The following is an 11,308-nucleotide window of genomic DNA, read 5'->3' as shown; positions in this document are numbered from 1 at the left end:
GCAAGACAATAGCTGAAGGAAGCTGACCCAAAACCCCATCTGTGTATATTGTTTTTGTTTTGTCTTTTGCAGTTGTGAGTTCCAACAAAAAGCTGAAATTATTTCTATTCAGACAGAAAAAGGAGTATTTGTGGAATCAACAGCGAGGATTTGCTTGCTGCAGTGGCCATCTTGTTTATCACTTTATGTTTACTCCTAGTTGCACATACTCACTGTATTGAACGGTTAACTGTTTAGATAATAGTTTGTTGCCATTAAGTAAAATGTTTTAACACAATGTCTACAGAATGCCAATTATTTGTTTGGCAAACTAAATAAAGCATGAAAAAAACACTTGTATTACAAACTTAATACATGTTAAATTCACTTTCTGACCGCAGCTGTTACTAGACACGAACTGTTAATCTCTAGTAGTGCACAGAACACATACAGCGGCTTGCTCACTGCCAATAATGACCATTATTTTTCAAAATATCCCCCATGCCTCATTCTAGATGGAATCTGAATATGGAAACAAGGACCGGAAAGTTAACACACTGCTCAGATGTAGAGTTTCACCAAGTTGGCCATTTATTCATAAACATACCAAGAAAAGTTTGTCAGTGCAGCAGAATAATGTTTATATACGACTGTAATAAAGGATAATGAAAAACACAATATAGTGACGAATCCAGTGGAATCCAGGTTGGGAAAAGCCAAACAGACACTTTCAGTGCAATCCTCCCAACAAATTGTAGAGCGTTGCTTGTCAGAGTATTGACCTCAACACATTCACCTGCAAAATTATTGACTTCTGCATATCAACTATGACAAGTATATATTTGTAAGTATACATTTACTATTAACTCCACATCTGTTGTGACTTGACATATCTTTATTAAGAAGTGGCAGAAAGTACATTATTCATTACAAAACATGGTCATACCATCACCCTTTCAATAAACCAGTCAAACCCTCAATGTCTTGTTCCTTCATATGAAAGATGGTATGGTTGCAGGCATACAGAATAATGCAGTAAAAGAGCAATCTGAAGCACAGAATTAAACTTAACTAGCAGCAGATGGTAATTTGTTGAAGTACATATGTTTAATGTAAAATGGTCTGTATCTCCACATACGTATTTACACGCTGAGATTCTTTCTTTTCTGTATGAACTATGTTGAAAAAATAAACACACTGCCTTTTCTTCTTTCTGCTGATCACAGTATGTTTCTGCGGTCTGACTCGACGGATCAGCTGTTGCCAGACAATTTTGTGAGAACCTCTGTAGCTTTGGCTCCACCCACATATTGGAACCAGAAGTACATGTTTTGATTTGGGAGAAGCTGTGTGCTTCCACAAAAAAAGTGCTAGCCCTCCACACAGCAGTGATCATTTTGTTGATTTACCAAACTGCCTGAGCTCGAACCTTCAAAGGCACACACGCCATTAAAGTGTCTTCGATAACTAGATAATTATGGCCTTTTCTCTGTTAGCAGCACAGATGGGAGGAGGGTGCATTATTGCACATAGATTTTCAGGTGTAGTTTGAAAGTGCATTCTTAATCCAGACCTATAGCCATTACCAATGCATGACTTTGTTTAAACTGCAGCTGTAATTATGGCCTGCATTTCACCTGGACTGTTAGCTTTAACAGTAGGGTTTATGGCATCACAATTCCTTTGTAACATGGTAATACCCTCTGAGCAGAGTCCTATTATAACAGGTGACTTGAAATGGCACAACTCCACAGTAATAAGGAATTTAAGTCATGCTTTTATATCAGAGTTATATTGAGATTGCAGGCTTCCATATGTTTAATCTTTCGTCAAGTTACACAGTTGTGGAGTTGGGAATAGTAAATGTATCATTACCTACGTATATTTAACCTGACAATATGGTGGTAGTCTCTATTTGGGAGTGAATATTTGTGTAGATATTAAAAAACTGTTATTCTAGAACTACACTGGCAAGACTAAGAAGATAAGCCCTTCAGTGCCCACATTGTCCCCAAGTCTTGATTAACCTCACAATGACTCCATGAAGATCAATCACTGTTTACCGTTAAATGTACATGGAGATAAAAATGCACTTCTCTTGAGAAAACATTGTTTTCTGCATCCATGTGCGTCTTTACATGAGTGCCAGAGTGTGATGAGTAATTCTTTTGAGCATTAATTCAGATATATTAACTCAAGCTCAACTTTTCTATATTTGGAGAAATTAGTCAGATTTACCTTTTTTAAAAATACAGTTATACTGTTGAATGCATCATGCTCTAGGCCTGGCAAGGCTCACGGAAAGCTGTTTATAAATACCAATATAAAACACAAGCCTATGGGCCACGTTGAGACATTGGTGAACAGAATGCTCTCACAAAAGCAGCCGTTGTCCTGTCCATTATATTACACGTGTATTTTAGTTTACTGCAGTTGTAATAGAGGAGTCATGATATCTATCACGTTTTGACAAAGCATCCTATCCTCCACACAAACTCTAAATAAGGCCCTAATTGGCCTCTTAGTAAGATTTGCCACCAGCCGCGGTCTGTGCAGGTAACAGAGGTGGGGCCACATGAGGGGGATTTCGAGGGATGATGCAGAGGAAAAGTTAATTATTTAATTTTCCCTCTGCATCGTCCCTCGCAATACCCCCCTCCCCCCCCCCCAACCTGGCCCCACCACCCCACCGCTGTTACCTGCACGGAACACGGCTGCTTGCCACTGTCCATTTTGAAGGGAACATGCGATAGTTCAGGGATTTCTTTAGAGATGGTATGGTGGTTACTGTATTTTACTTTTGGTTGGGGGTTCGATATATAGTGGTATATTTATAGTTTATTAATGTCAGTTATGTTGTGTATTTTATACTATGAGCATGGAAAGTAAAAGTTGTTCAACATTATAAGCTAAACTAAATACCTGAAGTAGTTTATATATTATTGGCAGTAAACATGTAATCTATTTTTACCTCAATCATTAAAATGTCCTATGAAATCCTGATTGAGTCAGAGATGCACATTAGTGCAGAATTATTTTGTAAGAAAGTAATCTTCAATGTTCTCCTGTGAAGTTTTGTCAATGTGACGTCTTTAGCAAAACAAGTTGAGGAGTTTACAGTATCAATCAAATATGTTGTCCCGTTCTGGGCTGTCAAAAGCTCAGTTGTCAACTTGGCCAAGAGTCGGCTATTGAAGATATTGGAGCAAAACAACCCAACATCAAAAACTGTTTCAGATACATTGCCTCTAAGAAGGGCCCCGATTAAAGTCTTTCTAATCTACTGACCTTATAAATAACCATTACTCAGTTTTAGGCACTGCAAAGGTTCATTGCACTATAATTAAATCTGCAGCAAGCATAAGATTCTTTTACATGTGGTAATTTATCATATTATACAAGACAAGTCTGCCTTTGTAGCCACATAAGATGATATCTTTTTTTTCTTGGAAACAGCTGGCAGGCCTTTTATCCGGGGAGACTGAAAGGCTGAAAGGACAGTTTGGAAGACATCTCAAGTAGAAGTTGTATTATCAGCATTTGCTAGTAGTTGGCAACTTTAAAAGGTAGCGAAGGAATGTATGGGAGAAATTGGGAGAAGCTATATAGTTCATTATTAGGTATATATTAAACATTAGATGATAGAAAAGATCCCCCTAAATGACCACCTTGTCTGATGTCTTAATGTGAATTGCGTCTGAGTCTTACCTTAGAATCTTTAATTGGGGTGGTGAGTATAATGAAGGAATCAATTCTGTCTCTGGTTCTTTAAGAAAGAAGGGTATGCCCAAGTAGGAAGGGTATGCCCACACAGAGATTTTAAGCTCGCTGTGCCTAGCAATCAAGCTTATTTTACAAATAAGACAGATGAATATTGAAAAATTTCTTTGGTTTGGTTGTGTTTTTATTCTGAGGGAGTGTGACCTAGTAATTTTAGCAGGAGTCATTCCTCACTACAAACACTGCAGCTCCATCAAAGTCTCCGAGGAATGCCTGGACATCCATGACAATCCAGCTGATTGCATACAGCTGTGTCTTCTAAGCACTCTAATGGTGCCAATAGTTTACATTATACAGTTGGTGTTCAGGATGGTACAGAACACACACCTTGCTACATCCTGTCTATCCTGAACTGTTTGAGCCAGAACAGCCAGCAAGCGCTCTCTTGCTTTGTCTCATAAGGCATGGATGTTCCTGCCCAAAAGTCACATCGCCTTCAATGCTTATTGAGAGAAACATTTTCTTACCAGACGCATTGATACATTTTGACTACCTATAATGTGGGGGTGGAGGGGGATGAGATCAAGGGGAAGGTGCTCGGTTTGACTTTACCGGTCGTTACCTGTATTCAGGTATGGGGTATTATGTTAAAAAGCCAGGGTCACAAATGGCTGGCTAGGGTCGACTGGCTCAAGGAGGGTTGAACATGAATTACAACAAGTGGCCATGAGAATGTCGTTAAGAACCTTGTTAAATGGTTCTTACATTGTTGGATCAACTCTGTCTCCAGGAAGGTATTTAGCCCCCCTGACATTTTGGAAGTTTTAGACTCAGCTGTTCATAAGTGTAGTGATGCGGGAGAAAATTTGCGGCCTCCATTTATCATCAGTGTTGAGGGAAATTTGGTAAGGCCTAGACCACGTCAGCGCTGGAGCGGACTACAGCATCCAGTCTCTGATACTACCGGAGTTGAGAAAGAGGTGGAGGATCTGGCTGTAGGAATACTGGTTATGCCTTGGTAAACTCATACCCCAGTATAGGCCTGGCATAAAACAATGTCGGTGTGGGGTTGGAGACTGTAATGGGATTCTCTCCAGTACCAGCACTGATAGAGTCGGCAATTGCATTAACATAGAATAAACTGGCATACAACTTGAAGCCAGAGTACATAGTCTGGGAGGAACAGTTGGTATTGAGGGAGGGTCTTCTGGCAGAAGTTCAGCTAGAAGCCCCTACTGCTTTGTGGCCCGGAAGGCATGCCAGAGAGAGCAGGCGGATTAAGGAAGGCCTGCAGCATGGACTTTTTGAAGGTCACATTTGGTGCGGGGTTGATGAGGGCCCAGGAAATTTAGAATACGCCAGGTGCAGTAGTGAGACTGACTCAGAGTCAGAAGACGCTATAAGTCAAAGACCCTAGGAGTATCGCCATTGCGAACGGTCGCCAGAGTTTTAGTGGCGCCATGGGTTAGAGTAATGCTGGGCTTTCTTGTACGTATGGTGTGTTGCTGGCTTACTTGAAGACTGAGCGATAATAGGACTTTTTTAGGAGGGACCCTGCAACCGGTATCGAGACAGCCTGTCACTTGGAGCATGAGTGGGTCCACTAATTCTAATGTGGCATCCTCTTTATTTTTTTTTCAGAGTTTTATATACCGCAAACTTGACCCAAAGGTATCGGAGCACTTCACATGAGCACCAGTTGCGTTACAGATGAACACATTCATGTTTTTTGCTGTACGGAGAGATCAGGTGATCTGCTCAGAATCACAGGATGTTGAGCATCCCTGCCGAGACTCAAACCCCATTCCCCAGCGTTGACTGCTCTAGCCCTATGGCCACATCCTCTCCTGTCCCAGGCACAGGGTTACAAAGCTTCACTTCCCACTCTCTGATCAACTTGTTATAGCACAACTTCAAGTGTTGCCCAGAGCCCAATCACCACAGGGACATGTCATGAGGGTCCGTAACAGGCATCTGCTTCCTATAGTCATGGCACAGCTTGAATCCTATCATATTTGGGGGAGACCTCTTCCCTAGTACAAGGTCTGGTAATATAACTATAGTCACTAGAAAAACCGACAAGTTGGAAGTGGATCAGTGCACAGTGGTGCAGCCCTGCTCTATCAATTATGGTGTTATGCAAGGTCACGACAGAGCCATATGACGCCACCTGGTGGCACACAAGAGCATTGCTAAAGAAAATCTTGGATCCGGTCTAGTGCCAGGTGAGGAATCTGTGATCAGATAAGTATTCATCAGAAAAAGGAAATTTGGCATCATGCTCAAGACACACTAAATAGGTTATTCAGATGCTCAACTCAACCTTTCTTGTGTGAGAGGAGTTCCCTGTTGCCTAAGTAGCCTCTGTGTTAGAGTTGTGTTAAGCCTATTCAACTCCAGAGTGTTCAAGCAGCATGGATTTGACTTTCCTGTGCCAGAAAGTGGAGTCACCAAACTTTGGTTTAGATCATAAACCATCTTCTTTCATTTGGTAGTGCAGTGTTAAATCAGATTTGCATTATTCTTCCAAGTAATGCTTACATTTGTTTACCTAAGTGCATAGTTCATTAATCAGCCATTTGAGCATATAATCATTTTATAGTGCTTAAAACAAGCCAATTTTGCATCGGCTGTGAGTTGGTCAAATGAAAACTGCCAGCTATTCTCATGCACAGCAAACAAGAGCAGATTGGGTGCTGATATGAACACACATCACAGAGGTTCCATGAGATATTCAAAGGAGAGCCATGGCTCTTAATGGCACTGACTCTATCGCAACAAAATGGAAATTACTAAATGCCCTACACATAAAGTGCAAATATTCCTGCATCAGAAGAAAACTAAAGAGTAAACACAGATTCCAATCCCCATCTATGTGTGCAAAGGACAGAAAAATTATAACAAAGATGAGATGCATGGCTGAGGGCCTGTGGAAGAACAATGTTGAAGATAAGTCTTGCAGCCTCTACTCGAAAATTAATAAACTTGCTCAGCTCCCTACAGTATGTGCAGTCTGCTTCCAAATGAGAATATTAAGCTGCAGGACAAGCAATTACCAAAGACCAAAGCCATCTCTTGGCACAATGCACATGTGTACTTAAGGAATGACTGAAGCATCTTGACAGTTGGGAGCATTATTTCTCGTTTCAATCCAATGACTTCTCTCTTAAAACAGTGCCTGAGTTATTGGGTTGTGGTAGGAAAGGAAATGTCTCGCGGCAATGCAATCTTGATATGGAAAGTAAATAGTCTTCTTAGTACGGAGATAGTCGACAAACCAGATCTCTGCGATGACACCACATCACAGTACTCAGTACATCATAACAGCACCTAAGAGCCTAGACTTCATATGGAAAGAATGTACACAAGAAGGGCAGAAAGTGTTTGTGAGGAAAGGCATAATTTCTCTGGATTTGAATGGTTGGTAGCTATAATTGCCTTTAAAGTCTGACGTAGAAGGCTCTACCAGCCATTAATGGCCCCATCAGCGTTAAAGAGGGTGCAGCCCATTATTGGGCGGTTGAGCCTGCTATGGAGGGCTCTAAGGCTATTAGGAAATTCCACCCCTAGATGGCAGAATATTCTAAATAGGAAAACAAAGGCCTCACTGAGCCCGAGGCGGTTGAAATCATCTAAGGCTCCTTGAGGCCTTTGTTCACAGCAACAGCTGTGAACACACATTGGAATGTTGATGCTCTGGCTTCTTTGGGCCGTTTGAAGCCCAGAGCACTCCATTGTCTTCAATAGAGCGCTCAACATTCCAATGTTCTAATTTGTATTTGATGTAACCTTGTATATCAGTGTACAGTACAATACCTACTTCTCCAAAAAATCTAAATTATATCCTATGCGATTACATAAAATGACAGGGTAAGCATTAAACGAATAGGACTTTGAAAAAAGACTAGGACCCAATGTATATATTTGATATTTTTAGTTTTTGTAATGGCTGTTTTTGTTATAATAAGACATAGAGCATCTAGATATGGATAGTTGTTGCACTAGTGAAATGTGTTTAAAGCTATATATTAAACTCTTACTGCATGGCATGCCAAAAGTTTTTTTTCAGAATCCCATTCTCCATGAATATACATCAAGCATTTTAAATCCTTATACAGACATTGCAAACAGTAGCAACTTAGGACTTTAATAGGAAAGTACTGTCCACGGAGGAGGCGTAGCAAAGAGGTTGTCTAGTTGTTAAACATATTGCAGTTTAAATTTCAGGGTACATACATATATGTAATGTAAATATAGGCTTTCCATGCTTCTGCAAAAACATGCATCATACAGTGGCCAATTACCCACTTGTTAATTCTGTCCTTTTAAAATCTATTTTTCCTTCTACATGTTCTGAAAGGCACAGGTTTACTTTACTTTTACATTTCTTTGGAAGCTAGATTGCATTAAAAGGAGCAAACTATCAGCACATGCCAGGACAGAAAAGGAGAGATGTGATTTTGTCTAGCCTCTCACAATCCAAACACTTTAGTGTCCACAGATGCCTTCAGGAGGGAGTTTCCAGCTGTGACACACCCTCCCAGAGTGGAACCTAGAAAATTAAAAAAAGACACAAAATTCAGAAGAATCAGGATGGTTAAACAGTGACAGCTTTAACTCAAAGGACCGTGTGTGGAAAGAAGATAGGTCGGACAGAATACTGAGAGGGGGAGAGAAGGCGAGAGACAAGTTGACAGTGGATAAGCAAAGACCCACACTAGCAATTATGTGAATGTCAATAAAGAGAGACACATACTCATATCAAGAGATGGGCGAGAGAACATTGCCAGGCTCTATGTCTTACCTGCCTTCGCCTTGACCCATGATAACGCTTTCCATTCCAATAATTCCCACTCATCTCTACGGTCAGCTCCAGTGCTGTGAAGCCAAATCAGCGCCAAAACAGTTGCCCAAACAGTAGAATCAATATCCTAGTGGGCAAAAAAGTAAGAAATGTAAAAAAAAAGTAAGAGATGTAAACTCCACAAAACCTTATAGTAGGAGGATGCTAGAGAACGAGAGGAATGCTTCAAAAATGAGTAAAGAACAAATGTACAAATAGTGTGTTGGACCTGGCCCTTTTTGCAGGGTATTCCCTTAACTTTATGCCTTTCTCTGCCTATTTTTCTGATCTTCTTTTTGTTAGCTGTAGGACTCTGGGCACTTTACCACTGCTAGTCAGGGCTAAAGTTCATGTGCTCTATCCTCTAAACATGTAATGACTGGTTTACACCTGTTTGGCATATTTGATTTACTTGTAAGTCCCTTGTAAAGTGGTATACCATATACCCAGGGCTGTAAATTAAATGCTACTAGTGGACCTGCAGCACTGCTTTTGCCCCCCCCACAGTCGTAGCCTTTCAAAGCTGTTTCAGGCCTGCCACTACAGGACCTGTGTGTGCAGTTTACTACCACCTTAACTTGGCATTTAAAACTACCTGCTAAGCCTTTAACTCCCCATTGATTACACATAGGTCAACCCTAAGGTAGGCCCTAGGTAACCCCATAGGCAGGGTGCCGTGTAAGTAAAGGGTATGGCATATGCCTATATGTGTTGCATGGCTGTGTGAGACCTACTCATTTCAAAGGCGAGCATTGGTAATTTCCTTATCTATTTTTAAGTGGTACTTTCTGATCGGTAAGGAGTAGCGTTGCCATGTTTGTTATGCTTAGAATAGTGGTGATAAATCCTGCTTACTGGGGTTGTTGGATTTTACAATACTATTTTAGAAATGTCACTTTTAGAAAGTGGGTAGTTCTCTGTGCTTATGACTGTGTGCTTTGCAGCAAGACTCTGTAGGAAGCTGGCTCTGTATATACTATACCAAAGTAAGGTCTGTGTGCACAAGGTCCAGTGGATCCCCAAAGGTAGGCAGAGGTAAAATTAGATAATACCTTACTCTCCAATTGTGGTAGGGTGGGCGAGCAGTAAGGCTTTATCAGAGGGTAGTGTTAAGCATTTATTTTACACACTCAGGCTATAAATGATGTCACATACTCAAAGACTGAACTCAGACCAATTTGTCTGTATAAAAATATTATTTCGTTATTTTATTTCTAGAACCAAGCCAGGCCTGAAGCAGGTAAGTGAAATAATACTTTCCAGGTATATTGCAGTTGAAATACAATTGAGATGCAGTTGGATGCAATTGCTTTGTTTACAGGTAAGTCAACAGTCAAAATTACTTTACAGTTACTTTTGAGATTACCTTCAACGTTACTTTTCAGATTACCTTTTAAGTTACTTTTTCTACTGAGTGTGATATGCCTAGATATCACACTGGGACGTATCCTAGAGAAAACGGAAGTAATTCAGTTTTTGAACATTTATATTTTCTTAGGTTTTCATACAAACCAAGTCCACACTTAGAACAATTATCACAAGAAAGCAGTCAATGCAGTCCTATAGGAGAAAACAAAGTTATTGGTTTACATGTAAGTACTTGGTTTGGGGAGTTGGTTTTCTGGTGTTAGAACCAGGGTTCCCCTAGGGTCAAGGACAAACTCTCAAAGCACCCTCAGTGGCACTAGGGCAACTGAGTGCAGAGTGATGAAGCCCAATGTTCTCCAAAGTGGGCTAGGAGGCCTCTTGTTATTGGCTGCTTACGAGCAGGCCCCAAGGTTGTGGGAGCAAAGCTCAGGGCAAAGGGGGATCCGGTTTAGCACACAAGGTGCACCCACAGTGTCATAGGGGTGGTTGAGTGCAGGGTGCTGGTTTGGCGTTGAGTGCCTGTTGTTTTTAATGGAGATTGCCGGTTTTGTTTTTAGCTGAATACTCGGTCCAGTAAGTCTTTCAGGAGGAACAAACAGCTGTGCAGGTATGTTGGATGACTCGGGGATGTAGGTGCACCCTCAGTTCTCTTCTCTAGGGCACAGGGCCGCTGGATGCAGGGGTGTCTTTTGACCTTACTGGGCCACTCTCAGTCATGGGGGTGGGGTCTCCGTGCAGAGGCTGTAGGCAACGTTAGGGAGTCCTTGAGGTGTCAACCCACAGTGGACTCAGACTCTGGAGCGCTGCGGGGCCTTGCTGGGACCAGTAGGCCACTCGGTCTCGGGCCGTAGGCATCAGTTGAAGTGGTGGTTCCATGCGTCGGGTTTCTTTGTCCTCAGCAGGCTCAGAGTCTTTCTTGTCTGTTTATTTTGAACTGAGCCGCCGTTCACAGAAGATCCGGTCTTTTTGGAAGGCAGTCAGTCCTCCCAGGAGTTCCGCAGGTTGCTGGCTGCAGGACAAGGTGACTTTTGGTGCAGGATCTCTGGAAACTGTAGACAGCCCGGTAGGGCTAGGGCCAAGTCAGTTCTTCTCTGTAGTCTCCTCTGCAGGGCGTCTTCTTTCATCCTTCTTCTTCGGAGGTTGCGGGAATCTCCCTTCTTGGTTCAGGGCTGCCCCCTAAATGCTGTATTTAGGGGAGTTTTAGGGCCTTAGGGTGACTACATGCTTGGTGTGCTCACCTCACATGGGGGAGTAGGCACTATCCCTAATCCTGATTGGAAGGTGTGTCTGCCATCTGCAAGATGGCGGGCACTGAAGAGTGGGCTTCTCCTTACCTCCTCCAATGGAGGGGTGGGGTTGGCAGAGGTAGGTATACCGTCTGGGCTGTGCTAATGTTCC

The 11,308-nt window shown here is 41.9% G+C and overlaps 1 protein-coding gene across 7 annotated transcripts in view; it reads right to left on the bottom strand.

Moving 5' to 3' along the window:
• Window positions 1-547: 547 nt before the first annotated feature.
• LOC147683727 (von Willebrand factor A domain-containing protein 5A-like) overlaps window positions 548-11,308 on the bottom strand; it is a 326,679-nt gene continuing 315,918 nt past the window's right edge. For 6 of the 7 annotated variants that reach the window (XM_086944100.1, XM_086944105.1, XM_086944101.1 and 3 more), the window contains 2 exons: window positions 8,504-8,630; window positions 7,619-8,251 (listed from right to left, as the gene is read on the bottom strand). In XM_086944100.1, coding sequence (XP_086800226.1) covers window positions 8,172-8,251; window positions 8,504-8,630 — 207 coding nt within the window. In that variant the 3' untranslated portion in view covers window positions 7,619-8,171. Of the gene's footprint in view, window positions 8,252-8,503; window positions 8,631-11,308 lie in introns of all 7 variants that reach the window. The other variant, XM_086944103.1, reaches the window with a different exon arrangement.

The sequence above is a fragment of the Lissotriton vulgaris genome, chromosome 11 (genome assembly GCF_964263255.1).
Source record: "Lissotriton vulgaris chromosome 11, aLisVul1.2, whole genome shotgun sequence".
NCBI lineage: Eukaryota > Metazoa > Chordata > Amphibia > Caudata > Salamandridae > Lissotriton > Lissotriton vulgaris.
This window is presented reverse-complemented; position numbering and strand designations above follow the sequence as displayed.